At 38.9% G+C, this 20328-nt stretch overlaps 1 protein-coding gene across 1 annotated transcript in view; it reads right to left on the minus strand.

Moving 5' to 3' along the window:
* HHIP (hedgehog interacting protein) overlaps window positions 1-20328 on the minus strand; it is a 109580-nt gene that overhangs the window by 40622 nt on the left and 48630 nt on the right. Inside the window, exons 5-7 of the mRNA NM_001099114.2 lie at window positions 1830-1981; window positions 1279-1452; window positions 566-709 (exon numbers count right to left, since the gene is read on the minus strand). Coding sequence (NP_001092584.1) covers window positions 566-709; window positions 1279-1452; window positions 1830-1981 — 470 coding nt within the window. The remainder of the gene's footprint in view (window positions 1-565; window positions 710-1278; window positions 1453-1829; window positions 1982-20328) is intronic.

A 20328-nucleotide genomic window follows, 5' to 3' on the forward strand; every position in this document is an offset into this window, starting at 1 on the left:
TCCCATGGACAGAGGAGCCTGGCGGGCTGCAGTCCATGGGGTTGCAAAGAGTTGAACACGACTGAACAACTCAGCATGCACACAAGGACAGCAGAGGGTGAGATGGTCAGATAGCATCACTGACTTGAATGTGAGCAAACTCTGGGAGATACTGAAGGACAGGGGAGTCTGGCATGCTACCGTCTATGGGGTTGCAAAGAGTCAGATACAACTTAGCGACTGAACAACAGCAGAGACAAAGGTTTATTATTTGTCTGAAGTGTTCAGTTTGAAGTCTTAATCATGATCCTAGCCCACCAGTGTTTATCTAATAAGAACCCTCCAAAATGTTAAGGTGATTTTTCTCTGTGAATTTGTCCTTTGTCTTATCTAATCTGTCTTCTCAATGTGCTTCACACATGAATAGAAGAAAGAGAACAAAATCCTGGGTGACAACGAACCAGTGTGATTTTAGCAGCATAGTGTTGGCTGAGACTCTGTTCCCTGCCTGGAAACTCCCTTTTCCCCACTTTGTGAATCCCTGCTCTGCGGTAAGGCAGGAGAGAGAAGAGGCTTGTATTCTCACCTGCCTGGATCATGGAGGCCATGGGCAAACACTTCTGGGGGCTGGTTGGTGCTGTTGAAGTGCGGGTTGCTCCTAGGTATGGAGTACGGCGCGTGGCACATGTCAGTATCCACGTCCAGCCGGAGCACGGAACCTGTGAAGTCGCTGAGGGATCAGAGGACCGCGTAAGGGCTTTCTGTTCTTGTTACATATTTCACCTACACTAAAGGCAGGGAGGTTGCTCTATGGCTAAAAAAAATAAATAAATAAAAACCACCTCCCCTCATTTGACAAAAAACTATTAACATTCCAAATTCCACGTTGTGGGAAATGAAACCAGAGACTGTTTTGTTTCGGACCAGCACTGAGACACACACAGCTCGACGGTGACGGAAGGCTGTGGCATCGGTGGGGTACATCCTCTGAAATGTTTTTTTCCAATCCACGTGTTTAACATCCCCTGAGAAGTTCCACTGAATGACATCAGTCCATTAGGCAGTGTGGAAGGTGGCTGCTGCACAACCCCCATGGGAGGAACTGGTGTGAGGACATCTGAGAAGAGCGACTTCCAGAAATACTGCATCAGCAGATTTATTGAATTCCTCTTCATGTTACAAATGCAGATACTGATAATAACAGTTAAAGAATTTAACCAAAGTGATCTAATTCAGTTTTTAATTCACTTAAAGCACTTTAGCATCAAGGGGCACCTGTTTCTCCGTTTTGTTTTTTACCTTAATCCATCCATTTCTTCCATATCATCCAGTGTGATCATCCCGTCACCGAGGATGATGTACAGAAAGCCGTCAGGACCGAAGAGCAGCTGTCCCCCTAGGTGCTTTCTGTGGAGTTCGGCGACTTCAAGAAATACTCTGGCTGTTCGTAGATCAACTTGATGGGGGTTTTTCCTAGTGGTGGGGATGAAACAAATCATGACTGTGAAATTTGTCAGGTGAACCCACAGAAAGTAAATAGGATACAAATAGGGAAGCACACACGTGGCATGTAAATAAGCAAACATACTGAAGGTGAAGCTAATAAAAATTACAGAAAAATTACGTTAGTTTCTAGGTTTCCCAAGTGGCATTTAAGAGGAAAGAGAATTGTAGAAAATGCCAAAACTACCATTTTCCGCAATTTTCCTTAAAGACACAATCGGGATGTTCAGCCAGATGGAGACTGAGGTTTAACTATTGCCACCTGATGGTAAATTATTTGTAACTTCTAAACAAAAAACTACAAAGACACAGTGAGAAAAATAATATCAACCATCTTTTAATGATACCTGGATACTGTGTATTCCACAACTCTAAGAATATGATCATGAGGCCCCATAGCCCACCGTTCTTGGTTGGTGGTATAAGACACGTATAGCTTTCCATTTTTCTTGTAATTGGGATGGAATGCAAGGCTTAGCAGTCCTCTTTCATCTCCTCCCTGCAGTCAAATGAAAAACACAAAGAATTGTGAAGTTAATTATGTTCTTTATTGTGTTTAAACTGGAACCCCCAAAAGAGTCCCTTTCTTCTTCCTGGATAATCTTTGTCCAAACTCTTTTCTTTCCTTCCTTGCCTACTGCACACACAAAAAGATGATAAAATATTTCACTTTGCAGAACTCTTTAAGGGCTAGAAACAAGACAGTTGTCTTGCGTGGTTATCTACGCACAAGACCCTCACACCACTTTTGTCGAGTGATTTGTGTATGTAATCTGGGGAAGCTAGGAAGACAAGTTTAAGTGCTGTGAAGAATTCTTTGCTGGGTTACTAGGTTGCTTGTAGTTCACAGAAGACAAATAAAAAGGTTCATAATCAGCAGTCACTTCTAATCCAAGTCTCCCAAACCTAAAACACAGTGCGGGCTGCCAACTCCCACTGTCTTGGCAATCTATTTAGAAAACAGTTAAATTGCTTGTGTAATATGTAAACCTTTGTTTTACCCTGGAGGCATCGACATCAGTTGTCACAACCATGGTGGTCTGTTCGTCATAGCTAGGTAATAAGCAGCCTTGGCCTAGAAATGAGCTATTTTTACATAGATCCTTTCGCTGCCTTGAGTTTTTTCTTTATAGAAAGATGGAGAAATGAGAGGAGAGCTAAAAGCCAGAGCTGGGGTGGGGGTGGGAAAAATCCTAGAGAGGAAAGGGGACACTAGGAAATAAAAGAAAAATCCCAAACAACTTTCTTTTGTTATTATATGTATGTCAAGAATTGTATACATTAGGCATGCCAAATGCTGTAACAATTAAAACATCATCGTGTGCTTAAATAGAAAGGCATTTTATCTTTATTTTCTGCTAATTCAGCTTGATGAAACTCAATATGGTCTTAGCATTTGTTTTATCCCACAAGTAGTCTAGGAATTTCTATAATGAAATCAAAGTATCTAAAATTATCGAGATCAGATACTTCAAGTTCACATCCTGGTAAGCCAGTGAGCAATTCGTCTGTAGTCTGCGGAGTTATGTACAATGGCGAAAAATGTGACCGAACCTGCCCTTAGGACATCACCTTATCCCTGCTATTTCATTAAACAGCACATCTCTTAGGGTGAAAAGCTGTAAGTTACTCCTTAGACGTGTCAGAGAAGCAAAACCAGTCTCTAATACTGCAATTTCTTCACTGGGTTATACTCCATCATTCTGCCTTTGTTCCCCAGAATAGCTTGTGTTACTAGAAATGTCTGATACTGTTTGTATGCTACATGGATTTGTGAATTTCAAGTTCTAGGCATAAAAGTTTACTTTTAATAAACATTGTTTATTTCCTGGATTAGAGAAAAACTGCTTTCATATGTATGCCATCCAAAGCCGAAACGTCCAAACTTTAAGTGTGTGTAAGTAATAAAGTGGGTGCAAATATCCCAGAACTACCAAGTTATTATTCAAATGTCCCAAAAGCCAGCCTCTTCATCTGCATATTACAATATGATTAATTTTAATTTTAACAACGAGAACTATCTCACTGAAGGGTAAGTCTTTATGACTTTATGAATGAGCCTGTTTTTTGGATTATCTCACTATGATGATTTTCATATTGACTCATCTTTCTTCTTACATCTTAATTAAACAGATAGCTCTTGCCTTTCTTATGAGACATTGAAAACAGGGATGTGTAACTAGTATTTGATTATAGAAAAACCACTGCACATCTAAACCTCCCTGATGGCTGAAGAAGGGGTGGGATTTATTTTGTAATTAATTCCTCTTCCAGACACATCCCCCTCTAAAGCTGTGAATGCAGGTTAAGTACTGCTGCCCACTTCACAAATGTTTGTGTTCCACTAGAAGAAGGTTTTGTTGAAAGTAGTTCTTTTGTAGTCTTTAATCAAATCATCTGAAAGACAATTTGAACTGGCTAGCAACATGGTTTAAAACTGTGCTGGTTGCTTTTTGGGAATTAGGTGTAGAATTCACGCACTGTAGAGATACAGAAGGAAAAAGAGATTTAAATAAATCCACAAGTGATAGAAGACAGTTGTTTACCTTAGAGATGGATGTATCTCACGAATGAATTTGGAGTTGGGGGGCACCACTGACTTTTATTAAAGGGCCAAACATGGAGAAAGAATGAGACATCTGAATGACAAGTAAATAAATCAAGAAAGTCATTTCAGAAATGTCCTGAATTTTTCAGGTTATAGGATTTACATTTGTTTAGGTGGTGCTAGTGGTAAAGAACTCTCCCGCCAATGCAGGAAACATAAGAGACGCAGGTTTGATCCCTGGGTCGGGAAGATCCCTGGACGAGGGCATGGCAACCCATTCCAGTATTCTTGCCTGGAGACTGCTATGGGCAGAAGAGCCTGGTGGGCTACAGTCCATAGGGTTGCACAGAGTCAGACAAGACTGAAGCAACTTAGCACACACACACAATAATTACACATGATTTCACTTTTCTAAAGTCAATTTCCAGGTGCAAAGTAGTGTTCTGGGTGGTTTAGAAACAGGACTAATGACTCAATCATTTCAGGGAAATACTCACTTTCATAATCATAGTGATGAAAAAAATTAATATACTATGTACACATCCTAGGGTGTCTCTCAAAACTAGCTTTTAAAATTATATCATATAACACAATTCCGAGATTGGGAAGGAAGGCTATTTGACTCCTGTTAGGATTTTAAAGTATTGGTAGGCTCACATTTAGCTTGAATTAGCCTGCAGAGGTATGCTGTCCATTTAAAGCATGTTACAAATCATAAGAATGGAGAAGTATGTCGATTGGACACTGAAGTTTTAACTTTGGGCCAGGGTCAGAGGCTATAATGCCAGAACCACCACCAGATTTTTGAGGCTTCCAGACCTTCTGTGGTTGCTTCCACCAGTCTTCATCAGCGCACTGCCGCCTGAGAGCCCGAGTGTTGGCCCCTGGCGCCAGGATCGAAAAAATGGCCCAGCTCTCGCAGGCTCATCAAAAAGCCCTTATGTTAATGTTCCCGTCTTTTTACTCTTTCCCTTTCTTTCCCTTCATTATGTGTAGTTTTATGGAATGAAAACCAAGCACTCCTCCCAGAAATATCAAATTATTGCACTGTTTCTGCTGAGCATCTGGAGGGAATGAACCTCTAGTGATTAATTAGTTCAACAAAGTTGCCTTAAAAGGGAGACAAACACAGTCCTAGATGGCAAACGGAAGCTCCGCGGTGCAGGGAGCCACACCTTTCCAAATGACACTGACTTCTAACATCATACTTGTGAAACTGTTAACCTGATGTCCCAAATGTTTACCCTGAGTGATGTGAGAAAGAGTAATGTGTCCAAATATTCACATTATACTTTGTACTTTATTACTAATACCAAATGCTCTGTGTGTGTGTCACTGCCTGAACCAAACGGGCAAAAATTAGTTTACAACAACACTTAAGAGTTTCCTCTATTTGGATAATGCTGTTTTTTTCCCTCCAAGTTCACTGACTGAAGCTTCGACAGAATATCATTCTAGGCTCCCATGAGCCCCTTTCTTCCCTGTGCCCAGGCCTCTCAATACCACATCAACTTCTGGACAGCCTCTCACCAAGCACCAAGGGCCCCTCAAAATCAGGTACTTGCATGATTTGAAAATAATGTCCCTATACACTTCAAAGCCCTGAGATCAACCCATGTTTCAGGGTGCATCATAAAACCCTCCTTAGGAACTTTTGGTAAGTAGTTAACTACCATTATAATCATCGTCCAGCTCTCAGGAACAATTTCACAGGTCAGCAGAAAAGAGACAAAGCCCATAAGCAAAGGGTATTGGTGACTTTCATGTAAGTACAAGATGAGATCTAGTCCTACAGTTTTGAGATAAACTCTTCCCTGGTGAACACATCAAAGTTCTAACCAAATGACTACAAATATTCTTCTTTGAAGAAAATGAAGCAGCTGTTGAAAAAGACAGGGAATCATGAGATGATTCTAACAGGAAGTATGTTTTACTTTTTTAATAGAAATTGTTGGGCATGGCCTTTCATGATGATATTTTAAAGAAAACATTCCAATGTTTTCATATTTCAATGTGGCGAAAGTTAATTTTTTTCTGATTTCTGCCTACTTTAAAACTGGCCTTAATATTTTCTATTTGGCAATTGACTTGTGTATTTTAGGAAACAGGGCTGGGCTGCACTGAGTTGGAAGCGTCACTTCTCACTTTTGCATAGTTTGCTTAGTGACCCTTCGGCAAGGTCAGTGATCCATAGAACAGCCCTACGGTACAGAGAAACCAAGGAAACAGAGAAACCAAGGAAACGTAAAGTAAGACGGCACTCCCTGTCACTGTCTCGTCAGACAAAAGCGCACTTAACACTCACCCAGCGAATATTTAGTGAATATCTACTGCGTGTTAGGCATTATACTTGGCACCAGGGGTAAGATAATCAACAAGAACCAATTCCTGTCTTCCAGGTGCTTATCCAAGGAAGCAGGTAACAAAGTTTTCAGTTGTTATTTCCCCTATAAATTCTTTATGATGCTAATTTGAGATGCAGGGCAGTTAATGCTACACTATTAGAAATATGCATGGCCCCAAACCAAGCATTAAAGAGAGTAAATAGCTATTCTGGGTAACTTCTGACACGAAGTTTAATTAGCATATCTTCACTGAGGTTTCTCCACTCTAAAACATGGTAAAAAAAGAAAAAAAAGAAAAAACCTTGGTTTTATGACAGATAAATTACATGAAGATTAGGAAGAGTGTCTGCAAATAGTAAAACCATCTTCTAAATTTATCTGACATCTGTTACCCAGAAAAACACATATGAATGAAGACCTCTGGTAGAACTTTTGTTCTCTTAGTAATGAAGGAGTTTCTAGGAATTAACATAAGAACAGACTGGTGGCACTTAAAATTCTAAAATATAAACTTTTATTAAAAGGCAAGTCACACATTTCCTTTATTACTTGTCATTAATGTCTATGTTTTAATGGCACATTATCAGGAAAGGGACAAGAGAACTTGGAGACCAATGTGAGCCCCTCCCCGTGCAAGCCTGTGCTTCTTAGATTGGAACCTTTTGTATTCAGAAATGACAAACAGGTTTATTTGAGAACTGTTCATTCAAATACAATACCAGGTTTCTATTACTGCTGTAAAAAGTCATCATAAACTTAGTGGCTCAAAACAATACAAATGTATTATCTTAAAATTAGTAAGTTAGAATCCAACACAGGTCTCATCGGGCTAAAGAATTGTGTTTTCAGAACCATGGTCCTTTCTAGAAGCTCTTAGAGGATAAGTCATTTCCTGTTTCAACTTCAAGCCCCCTGGCATTCCTTGGATGATGCTGCCTTCCTTCCATCTTCAAAGTCAATAATAGCAGGGTTGAATTCTCGTATCTCACCACTCTGACCTTCTCTGCTGTCCTCTCTACTTTTAAGAATTTGTGATGACACTGAACCCACCCAGATAATTCAGTATAATCTTAATTCCATTGCAACCTCAATTCCCCTTTGCCAATTAGGATGAGGAAATCTTTGGGGGGAGCTTTCCTGGTGGCTCAGATGATAAAGAAATGGCCTGCAACGCAGGAGCCCCAGGTTTGATCCATGGTTTGGGAAGATCTCCTGGAGAAGGGAATACCCACTCCAGTATTCTTGCCTGGAGGATTCCATGGACAGAGGAACCTGGCGGGCTATAGTCCATGGGGTGGCAAAGAGTCAGACATAACTGAGTGACTTTCACTCACTAACATCTGTTGGGGAAGGGCATTTTCTGCCTGCTACGTGGCTATTTTAATCTGTTTTTTAAAAAGGATCCTAAGCACTGATGACTTGAGCCATCTTGGCCGTGCCCTGAAAGAGAGGACTAATGAAGCTCACCAATACATTCATAAGGAGATATCTAAGGAGATTGCTGGTGCTGGAGAAGACTCTTGAGAGACCCTTGGACAACAAGGAGATCAAACCAGTGGATCATCAAGGAAATCAACCCTGAATACTCATTGGAAGGACTGATGCTGAAACTGAAACTCCAATACTTTAGCCACCTGATGTGAAGACCCAACTCATTGGGAAACACCCTGATGCAGGGAAAGATTGAAGGCAGGAGGACAAAGGGATGACAGAGGATGAGATGGCTAGATAGCATACCAATTCAATGGACATGAACTTGGGCCATCTCCGGGAGACAGCAAGAGACAGGGAAGCCTGACATGCTGCAGTTCACAGGTTCGCAAAAGTTAAGACGTGACTTAGGGACTGAACAAAAACAACCGCAACGACCTAAGGAGAGCACTTTCACAGCAAGCACTCTCTCTGAGCTGTCAGTATCACAGGAACAACCAACACCCTTCAAAGTGAGATGAGAGCACTTTTCAGAATGGAGGAGGAGAAAGTGGAGACCATCTCTATGTGGGCACAGATGAACTCAGTCAAGAGCAGAACTCCTGTGTTAATCACAGGATGCAAAGAAGGTACAATCAATGGAGCCAAACCATTTCCAAACACTAGAGGACCTCAATCTCACTAAAACTTTATTTTGGCTTGTTGGTAAGTTTGGAAAAGCACTGTATTCATTTCTCCACAACTGCTGGAAAAGATGAAGAGCATTGCTTTTCAATAGTTCCCAAAGTCTAATTTGGTCTCAGAAGAGGAGCCAATCTCCTGAAGAACCCAGAGGGTTTATGGGAGGGGCTGCATGATGCTACAGCACAGCATGACGTGGGCTGTTGTATAATACAATGAAAAATATACTTGATTTTTTGGTCTTGTTTCTTGGCACAGCTCTTAAAACCATTGGAATTTCCTGAGTGATAGGAGCGTCTTTTGTTCTTCATTAGTCTTACCTGAGTTTGTGCTAACAAAGTGACTTGGTATTTCCCCTAGCCCCCATAGGTTCAGGGCTTCCCTGGTGGCTCCGGAGTAAAGAATCCACCTGTAATGCAGGAGATGCGGGTTCGATCCCTGAGTCAGGAAAATCCCCTGGAGAAGGAAATGGCAACCCATTCCAGTATTCTTGCCTGGGAAATCTCATGGACAGAGGAGCTGGGCAGGCTACAGTCCACGGGGTTGCAAAGAATCAGACACAACGGAACAACTAAACAACAATCACAACAATAGATAGCTTCAGGATGGAGACTGGTAGCCAGAGGAGCCAAAAGGTGTAACTGGGGGATTAGAACTTTCAGCCCCACCCGCCAACCTCCCGGGAGAGGAGAGGGACTGGAGGTTGAGTTCAATCACCAATGGTCATGATTTCATCAATCAATGAAGCCTCCATAAACCCTTAAGTGGTGGAGTCTGGAGAGCTCCCAGGTGGGTCAACACATTGAAGTACTGGAGGGTGGCGCCCCTGGAGAAGGCATGGGAGCTCTATGTCCCCCTAACTTCTATACCTTGTCCTACGCTCCCTTGTAACTAACTGCTCCTGAGTTACAGCTTTTATAACAAACCTGTGGTGAAAAGTGAAAGTATTAGTCACTCAGTCATGTCTGACTGTTTTCAACTCTGGGGGTCTTACAGCCTGCCAGGCTCTTCTGTTCATGGAATTCTCCAGGCTAGAATACTAGAGTGGGTAGCCATTTCCTTCTCCAGGGGATCTTCCCAACCCAGGGATCAAACTCAGGCCTCCCACACTGCAGGCAGATTCTTTCCCATCTGAGCCACGGGGGAAGTCCAACAAGCCTGTAATAGTAAGTAAAGCAATTTCCTGAGCTCTGTCATTGCTCTCTGAGTTACTGAGCCTGGGGAGGGAACCCCCAAATATGTAGTCAGCTCATGGACTACATGAGAACTCATGGGAACCCCCAAATATGTAGTCAGCTGGGCAGAAATGTGGGTAGTGTGGGGGCCCATTTATAGCTGGTGTCTGTAGGGGAGGCAGCCTTATAGGATTGAACCCTTAATCTGTGGGGTCTGGGTGCACTCTGGATAGTTACTGTCAGAAATGAACTGAACTGTTGAACACCCATTGAGTGCTGGAGAATTGGCTGATGTGAGAAAACCGCTCCCCCAAAACCAAAAAAACTCTGTCATTTGGCGTCAGAAAACATTCCAGAAAAAACCTGAGAATTTCATTTCTTTAGCTCTGGGATCTAATGCCTGATGATCTGAGGTGGAGCTGATGTAATAAAAATAGAAATAAAGTGCACAATAAATGTAATGAACTTGAATTATCCAGAAAGCATCCGCCCACCCTGCCCATGGAAAAACTGTCTCCAGGACACCAGTCCCTGGCGCCCAGAAGGCTGGGGACCGTGGCTCTGTACCACTCATCCTCTTTCTAGGAAGGAGTTCATGGTCAACTCTATCGAAGAAGTCTAAGTTATACTTGGAATGATTTGGTAGTCTTCCTGTTGTACAAATTTTATTTTGGAAGTGGACCTTTTTATAAAATATCTTGTGCCATTTTATTACTCACTCTTCTGGCTTTTCTTACTTTCACTGTTCTCTGAGCATGAAACCACAATATACTGAGGCTCTATCACTTACAGTACTAACTCTCCCCTTTTCTTTAAAATTGCCTCTATTTTTCCAGATTCGGATTTTCTTTTAAATAAGTCTGTCTGTAACTTACTCCCTCTGAGTTTCCTGATAATGAATGCACTTCGCAGCACTGTCTTGTCTCCTTAAGGCCTCTGCTATGCTTCATTGTATTTACCCTCTGTTGCAGCGCTTTAAAAAAGTATTTACAGTTTTCAAATGCTGGCGGGACCCATGCTCACCTAGACCACACTCTGACAAAGAGGTCTGTCCTGCTTCATATGAAGTTGGAGAACTGCTAGGAGATACCCCAGTAAGTCAGAGCTTTTAGGAAGTGTTTTATGGGGTATATAATTTCTGGTATGTAGCAATTGGGCCACGTCAAATGTACATTTAGGGCTGTACATTTTATCTTCTGATGGTAGCAAATGCAAAAACAGACGAGAAAAGCACAAACGAGGGGATAAAAGATATTCGAGATGGAGACTAGCTACCTCAAAGTCCCAGTACCCTCTTCAACGACTCTCTTCCCCACTCTTTTCAAGCATAAACAAAATAAATCCGTCACACTGGGTTTAAGTAATGACCTGCGTGGAGGCAAGATACCAGAAGTGGTTATTTTCTAGAATTTACAGCTTTCCAGCTGCTTCTTATTCCATGTACTAATATTCTTTTGACATCTTATGCCGATGGGGAAGAAAGTATACACATATTCAGTTATATAGGTAAAAACTGTTATGATCACAATAACTTACATCTGGGTGTGCATGATTTATTTTATACTTTATTTTAAACTTTATAAGTTTATTTTAAACTTTAAATTGTGAATGGAACCAACTTTCCATCTGAACTGCGATATCTGATACAGGATGGCACATTACAGAGTGGATTGACTTGTTCCTTTTATGCTATCCAGGCAGCAGTTAGTTGCTGTAGAGCCTTTAATATATGCTGCCCAGGGAATCCAATATAGGATCAGGGAATGGCTTGGATACTAAGGACTATTTGGCTCAACAAGGGTCAAGTACTATTAATAATAATATCTGTCATACTCCAGAGTTCAGTTCTCCAAAACATCTTCTCTAAAAGAAAAAAAGAATGCTTCAATAAAACCAAATTGTGTGGAACATCTATTTGAAATAATGACAAAATACTAAAGCTACAAAATGTATAAACCCTTTTTAAAAACAGAATCCTAGCATTAAACACTTTCCTGAAGAAGAAAATGTATAGAGATGTTGGCAACACTTTTAGAGAAAGCTCTTATGTTATGTTTAGGGTACCTGAAAATAAATTAACAAAAGCTTTGATAAAAACTACAAGGACATTCACAGAATTAAAAATGAATAGGGAATTCCCTAACTGTCCAATGGTTAGAACTCTGCACTTTCACTGCCGGGGCCTCAAGATCATAGCTGGTAGAGAACTAAGATCCCACAAGCAGAGAGGTGTGGCCAGAACAAAACCAAAAACAAACAAAATGAATAAAAATGATAGTCAGAAAAGACTGTAACTACATTAAACTCTTCTATTATAACCTACAGGTTTAATACTTGTTGGGCCTTAGATTTTTAAAAGTACACATTTCCTGTATAACATAGGATATTCAAATATATAATACATACATTAATATATAACTGAATCACTTTGCTGTATACATGAAACTAACATAATATTGTGAATCAAGTATACTTCAAATAAACAAATAAAAATTAAAAAGACACATTTCTAGATTGAAATGAAAATGAGTAAAATATTGGGCAGCTACATTTTGGGACATAGCAAAATATCAGATATATAAATTAGGAACTAGACCAAATCCCCACTAGACTGTAAGGTTCTTAAAGGGAGGGGCCTGATCTTGGTATTTCTAGTGTCTTACAGCAGAAGCCTTGTCGTAAATGGTAGCATGCACTGAGCACTTCCTGTGCGCCAGAGACCACGCTAAGTAATTTGTAAGCATTATCTTGTTAAAACTTTATAAAAACTCTAAAGTTTAATACTATTTTATTATTATCTTTACTTTATGGATAGAGACACAGAGACGTAGAGGATTTGAGTAACTTGGCCCAAATGTACACCTACAAGAGGCAAAAGAGAGATTACCCGGCTGGAGGAGAACTAATGTGAACTGTTACGTTCCACCACCTCACCAAATATTCCCTAAATGAAGACAGGAACAAACACAAAATAGATTGTATTCTCTCATCAGCATCTACTGTTCACGGACTGAGGCAGTTTTGAAATAGTCTTAATTAAGTTTACAAAGCTCGGCAGAAGAATGAAATGAAGCTTATACATCAGTTATTTGAAAACAAAGGTTAACTTAGGCTTTAGGGCAATGCACTGATAAACTGACTATCTGGGAAAAAAAAAAAATCCCGAATTTGTGTACATTTCTGTGTTGTAAATACCCTCACCATGGCCCATTTTAAACTGGTAACTTGATGTCTCTGACTGTGGTGTATGAAGCGGTGAGCACAGTTAGCTCTGGAAAACCCAGAACCACCACTGTAGAGTATTTCTATTCTTCAAGACTCAGTTAATAACACTCTTTCTCTCCACTAGTATTGTGCTCTTATCTTTCATCCCCTGCTTTACAGTTTTATCAAACTTGTTCCTTTCAAAGAGAAGTACCCAAATCATTTTGTAAATGAACAGGGGTTCAAAATACTAAGTGAAACATTAATTAAAGACGATATTTTTAGATGAAACAATACATAACAACTAGTCTGGTCCAGTGGCTAGGACTTCTTGCTTCCAATGCAGGGACCGAGGATTTAATCCGTGCTTGAGGAACTAAGATTCAACACGTGGCCTGGTGCAGCCAAAAACAAAGTAAAACCAAAAAACTGGTCTACAGTGAAAAAATAGAGTAGAGAGCTCAACAATCCTTTCAAGGAGTTTATTTGGTTATTTAATGGGCGAGAAAGGCAAATTAAAATTCCTTGGCAAAGATCTCTCCTCCTTCTCATAAAGTTGCTCAGATAATCAAAGAAGACAATGAATGAAAAATCATTTTTATAAATTCCAAAGTGCAATCTGAATGGAAGATACAGCTATTACAATGGACAATGAGGTAAAAGCCATCCTCAAACTCAATCAATCCACAAAACACTAAGATTTTGGAAGGGAATATGATTTTGAAGCAGAGAATGTGTAGCCCTATATTTGAGTCAGATGAGGAATGCATTTAAATTGTGTAGCGGAAGTATTATCTTGCCGGCTACCATCTGAAGAACTTTTGGACTTCAGAAAATTGCAGGCATGGAAAGGCACGTTGATATTTATATTTAGCACCAGGCTTACCACACACTTTTGATAAAGATCTGTCTATATTTCTTCAGAAGATGTAGATGGCATGTGTTAACAGTGGCTTATTAATGAATGATTTGCAAAACTCGAGGTAATCTGAATTTTTATCCTAGCATTGAAACATATATACCTAGCTACTGCTATTGCAGGAATTTTATATTTTTTTTCAGTTAAATATATATATATATATATATATACACAAACACTATAAATATATTCTTTATAGTGTTCTCTAAAGTTAAAGTGATTTCTGTAGTAAACAAAGAAGAATGGGAGAAACAAATTAACCCCAACATTTGTGTTTACTAATAATACACATGGCAAGTCACAATATTTTCTCCCCTCTAAAAACAAACTCTATGTAAAAATGCACTTCCAAGATTTATGACAGAAAAATCTGCATTCTTGGTATTGGCAAACAGCTGGGAAAATTACCTCAGAGCAGTACTGACTGACATAACAGATATTTAAATAAATTTTTAAAAGACACTGAAATTTAGATTCAAATTTGAATATCTGGTTATGAACTAAGAAAGAATTTTAAATTATTCAGTGTGTGAAAGTATGTACATTAAAATACACATCTCCCCAAAGATTAGATGATGCTATGGAATAAAGGAAATATTTGTTTATGATGGGGAGTTTCAACTTTTACTTTCCTTACTCTCTCAAATATTTCCTTTTCAGGGTCATTCTTTTTTTTTTTTTAGGATCATTCTTAAAATGTAAATATTTTTTAAAAATTATTAAATTGATAAATATTCGGCAAAGCTTGTTAGAAGAGCAAATAATTCCTTTGGAAGATGATTTAGAAAATACCTTAATGCTTTCAAACCACAAGACTGTATTTTATTTAATGGGCAAGAAGTGTTGTTCTATTGTTTGCTAGCTTGGAAATCTCTTTCTTAGAATGTCTCAGTCTTCCATAAAGAAAAGTAATTTTTCACAATTTATTAATAAAGGTCTAACAGAATTAAGGATTATTAACTTTTATAATAAAAGTAAAAATTTTAATGAAATTATTAGAAATATTAAATTTTTATATTGAAAGCTAAAGAAATAAAATAGACTCATATGATTTCATTTACCATCTTTAAAGCTAATATTTTTGTGGCATAAAATCTGACCATTTTATTTTAGACATTAAATCCAAGGATATAAAGCAAGTTTCCTTGATATTTTCCTCTGCTTTATACCTTTTTATCTGAAAAATCTTTTTCCTCCTGTCAGAAAATGGAAGATTCAGGGTCTTTTCAATGGAAAGAAAAAAGAAAAAATCACAATACTAAGTATTAATGCTTCACTCCAGCTATGGGTACAAAATATTAAGTGAATTTGATCTCTTGCTTTTATAAAGTTTGTTTTTTATGATGTGTGGCTAATATGGTGGTCATGCAGCTAAAAGCATTATCTTCACATCATTATATAGAAATACAACACCAGGATACTTGAGTTTCCTAGGCATGTTCCACTGCTCTTTGCCATTATATATTTCCTATTGGTACTCTAAAGAAGAACTCAAGTTGACTTATATGAGAACAAACATTAAACAATTAAGTAAGATTACTGCTTTGAAAAGAAATCTTGAAAAAAACCCCAACAGTTTAGACCACCAAGGAACACTAATAAATCTAAGAAAATATGAAGTTTTCTCTATGTGACTTCTCTTGAGAAGTTGTGCAACAGATTGCTTCAACTTCAAGGTCATATAAAAGTTATGGTACTTTTGAAATTATTTTCTGAGAAGAGTTTGTCTTTATAAGAGTTAGATGTCAATTAAACTTGAAATTTACCACGATAGCAAAATTAAATTCTATTTTCATTAATCACTATTTCACAAAATGATCAAATGTAGAATTCTAACAATACAGCAACACTAAAAAGCAATCAATCAAAATCTTCATTTTTACATCAAAAAAATCATTCTTACTCCAAAATACCATTAGTTACAAATCAGCATTTAGTAAACAAACATTATCTATGCCTCAGATATCCAAATTAAGCAACAATTTTTGAAATTTAATATATTACATGCCTATACTAATTATGAATGATAGTAATTAACATACATTATTTCTGGGGAAATGCATCTTGAATATTAAATTATATAACAATTTAAAATGCAAAATTTGCCACTCCATCTTTTCTATAATTAGTAAAGTATGATACAATGGCATTAAGACAGAATAAATGTGGGGACTGTGTATTACAGATATCTGAAAATATGAAGTCCAGATTAAAGATATGTAAGTACTTATAAAATCAGAATAGGATTTATGAAGAAAGACTAAAAGAAGGGCTTGGATTTCTTAAGTTCAAAAAAGAAAACAATCTGAGTGCACATAACTTGCTTCAAATACATGAAAATTTATTTCAAGGAGGACAGCGTTTGGCTCCTCACCTCTTCCATTAAGTTTCACCAGTAGGACAGTTTTCAGTGTAAAAGAAACTATTCCTTTTGGACCAAAAGGCAGAATTTGAGGAAACTTCTGACATTCATAGCCCAAGATTGTTCTTAGTGAACTGAGGGAAGGACAGGAACAGTTTCCTAATGTGTTTATAATTCAACATTTGTGGCAAGGGGGACAGAACCGATGGCACGTTCACCATCCCATTTTCATTCACAGACTCACCATGCAGAGACAAGTTCCCGATTCTCAATCATAGGGCAAAGGAAGCGTTTATAAAGGCCGCATTTCCCGACCAGCCCCCACCTCCTCATCATTTATATCGCGGTCCCCATTTATCCTTACTTACTGCACAGCTCTGCTCTGATTCCAGCACTCCATTCAGTTATTGTGGGGCCAAGTATGGTGAGCCAGTTGCTCTCAGGTCATTAGGCATCAGATTCCTGTTCATTCGGGTCAAGAGGATGGGCTCAGAGCTTTAGACCGTCTAGATTTGCAACTTGTTGGCTTTTTGACAGGAGAAAGTGACTTAGCTTCCCGTGTCTTTGTTGAATCACCTTTCAAACAGGAACCTTTCCTATCTCAAAGGTTGTTGGGAGGTAGATAATGAAAAGAGCAAAGAGTGGACCCTGACCCAGGGCTGATGCTCAACAGAAGTCAGCCACTGTTACTCTGCACCATGGCTGGGCTATTGTATTGTAGTTGGGGAAAGAGGCTTAGACAAGTAAGCATACAAACAAATGCATAATTAAATACTAGAGGGGACTAAAAAGAAAAGAATAGGGTGTTATGGGAATGCATATCATGGGGAATCCAATTTAGACTAGGGGATCAGGGAAGGCCTCCCTGAAGACAAATATTCAAGCTGAGACTCCAGGAGCCAAACAATGAAGGGGAAGAAAATTCCAAAGAAAGAAAGAATTGCATCTCCCAGAGAGACACTTTATTCAATATTGGGAATTTTTTGGGAAAAGAGAAATGTAAGGGAAAAGCACAAAAGTATGCACACTCTCCCATTCTTGCTCTCCGATTACAGAGAGGTTGAGGGATTTGAGGGCATAGATGAATAGAGAGAAATAAATGTGGGTCTTTAATATGAGAGCTGGGTTTGAATCCTGGCTTAGTGACTTACAGGCTATTTGACTTTGCAGAAGTAATTTAACACATTTGAACATCAAGGTTTTTTAAAAAATGACTTATAACCTTTACTTCATTAGGTTTCTTTTTTAATGAAAAATACACACAGTAAAAAACTTTAAGTTACTAACACACAACTGATCCATATTAGCTGCTCACTAATCAGCTTTCTTTTCTTCCTTATGGTGGAGGGCAGAGGGATGGGCTGTAGTAGTTCATGTACCTGACCGTAGACAACAAGGATGTCTACTTAAGGGTAAGAAAGGATTGAGCATTCAGGATTATATCCTGGGATGAATAATCATTTATTCATTCATCAATTATTCTGACAGAACTATAACCTCAAACCAAAATGCCACTCTGAAATGTTTCAGATTATCTTAAATGATAATTCAATTACTCTCCCTAAGCACTTATAATTTTTTTTTCATTTTGATATACCTTTTCTGTCTTGATGTTTTCAAGTGAAAAGCTGTAGTTGGATAAAATGTTCATTTCTCATTTGATGGCATGCGTGACAAAGTGACTTTCAGGGTGAGGACCCAGAAAGGGCAATGCTGATGGCATTTGGTTTTCTCGGGTGTGGCATTTGCAGTAAATCTGCTTGTTTTACTGTATGTTTGTAATTATGTGAAATCAAATAAAGGAATCAATTTTAAAAGATCATCTTAAATGGGAAATCTAAATATACATACTTATTTTTGTATTTATATATAAAGTGTGAGTATAAAAATATAAACACAAACATATTAGCAAAAACTACACAGGTACTGCAAGAATCATCATATGTTAAAAAAAAACAAATTTCCAGAAGCAGCAGTTTATCAGATGAATTTGGACATAAATACAGCACTATCCACAAACTGCCTTGTTATACTCTTTCTTAAATACTTCCAGACACAAAACATACTGCCTTTTATGTTACACCTATTAAGTCTAGGTGGTGGGAATCAGGAAATGTGAAAATAACAATCAAAATTAATATGCATAATATAAAAACTTCTAAGGTTTTTTTCCCTGACATGTATAGCCAAGATGTAAGGCCATGTTGATATGAATATAAGAAATCCAGGTATCCAAAACCCACATTTTAACACTGTAAAAATGATAAGGGAAGTCATTTCTTTTTTTCAAGCTGGTAATATTTTCATTGTGTAATAAACAGAAAACTATCGCAGATACACGTGAGATTGTCTGGAGAACTCTCAAATATACAAGGAGCATTATTTTGTATAATGCACACATGATCCTAGAAGAAGTGTAGAAGATGGGACCAGCCTAAGACAGAACTGCCCTTACTGATGCTAGAGTGACTTTGGCATCCACCCCTTGCTGTTGAGCTGGTGAAAATACAGATCAAGCTAAATTTCCTTTGAATCAATTAATTTCCCCATATAAATCTAAACAAGGGTAAGAAAACCATGGACAGCATAAAGGACACCTTGTTTTCCCTCTTTGGCTATGAGAGATTTTTGTTTCTGTTGACTGTGTCTAATGGTAAGAGTCGACTTCCTCCACTTCCTGGGCTTCCCGGGTGGCACAGTGGTGAAGAACCTGCCTGCCAATACAGGAGACTTGGGTTCGATTCCTGCGTCAGGAAGATACCCTGGAGAAGGAAATGGCAACCCAATCTTGCCCAGGAAATTCCATGGACAGAGAAGCCTGGCAGGCTTACAGTCCATGGGGTTGCAAGAGAGTTAGACACCACCACTTAACAGCAACTCTGCTTCCTACACACAATCTTGTCAAAAGTTCAGCTGATCATTTAACTTTGCTTCCTTACGACAATAACAAAACAAAACTTTCTGCCATTACCTAAAAAGTAAGTTCAAGGGATTTGACAGTGAATACAAGACCCTTCAACAGATAGCCCTAGCCTCTTTTTTCCAGCTTCAGCTTCTGCCATGTATCTGGATGCTCCCTATGTTTTCACATCCTCATGACTCTGCACTTGGCTATTTCCTCTCCTTGTAAGACCATCCCCATCTAGTTGCTGGGAAAGAACTTACTGATCTTTTAAGACCCAGCTCCAGCTCTTCTGCGGTCTTCTCTGATTCCAAAGAATGCCTGTCTCTTTTTTTCCTAGCACTTTCTACAAATTGCTATGACACCATATCACTATGCTATTATGTTTTATTGATTGTACCTACAGCTCTACCTGGCTCAGATGTTTAAGAATCTGCCTGCAGTGTGTGAGACCCAAGTTTGATTCCTGGGTTGGGAAGATCCCTGGAGAAGGGAATGGCAACCCACTCCAGTATTCTTGCCTGGAGAATCCCATGGACAGAGGAGCCTGGTGGGCTACAGTCCATGCAGTCACAAAGAGTCAGACACAACTGAGTGACTAACACTTTCTCTTTTCACCACTTTCCCTACCCATCAAGAAGAATCTTGAATAGAAATCAAGTCTGATTATTTTTGACTGTATCCCAGCACAAAGTCCAATGCTGCTGTGTCGCTTCAGTCGTGTCCGACTCTGTGCGACCCCATAGACAGCAGCCCACCGGGCTCCCCCGTCCCCGGGGTTCTCCAGGCAAGAACATTGGAGTGGGTTGCCATTTCCGTCTCCAATGCATGAAAGTGAGAAGTGAAAGTGAAGTTGCTCAGTCGTGTCTGACTCTTAGCGACCCCATGGACTGCAGCCTACCAGGCTCCTCTGTCCATGGGATTTTCCAGGCAAGAGTACTGGAGTGGGGTGCCATTGCCTTCTCCGAAAGTCCAGTGGGCTCTCACCTAACAGGCACTCACATAGTTAGTTGCATGAGTAACAGACTTTTAGCTCAATCTCACATATTATATATATCTTTGCCCCATGCTCTTCTAAGGCTCAATTTATCAAATAAGTCATTTAAAAGGATTTATGTAGAAAAAGTACTAAAGCCTCAGGAAAAATAGAAAGTTAACAACTTCCACTTGGTATTAGTAAAAGAAAGGAGCATATTGCTAAAATTTACATTGGATGGTTATGAAAAACCTTTTTCTGATCGCAACAAGTAATGGTCTATAAAATATTACTCTAAAATCG

The sequence above is a fragment of the Bos taurus genome, chromosome 17, assembly GCF_002263795.3.
Source record: "Bos taurus isolate L1 Dominette 01449 registration number 42190680 breed Hereford chromosome 17, ARS-UCD2.0, whole genome shotgun sequence".
NCBI classification, from domain to species: domain Eukaryota; kingdom Metazoa; phylum Chordata; class Mammalia; order Artiodactyla; family Bovidae; genus Bos; species Bos taurus.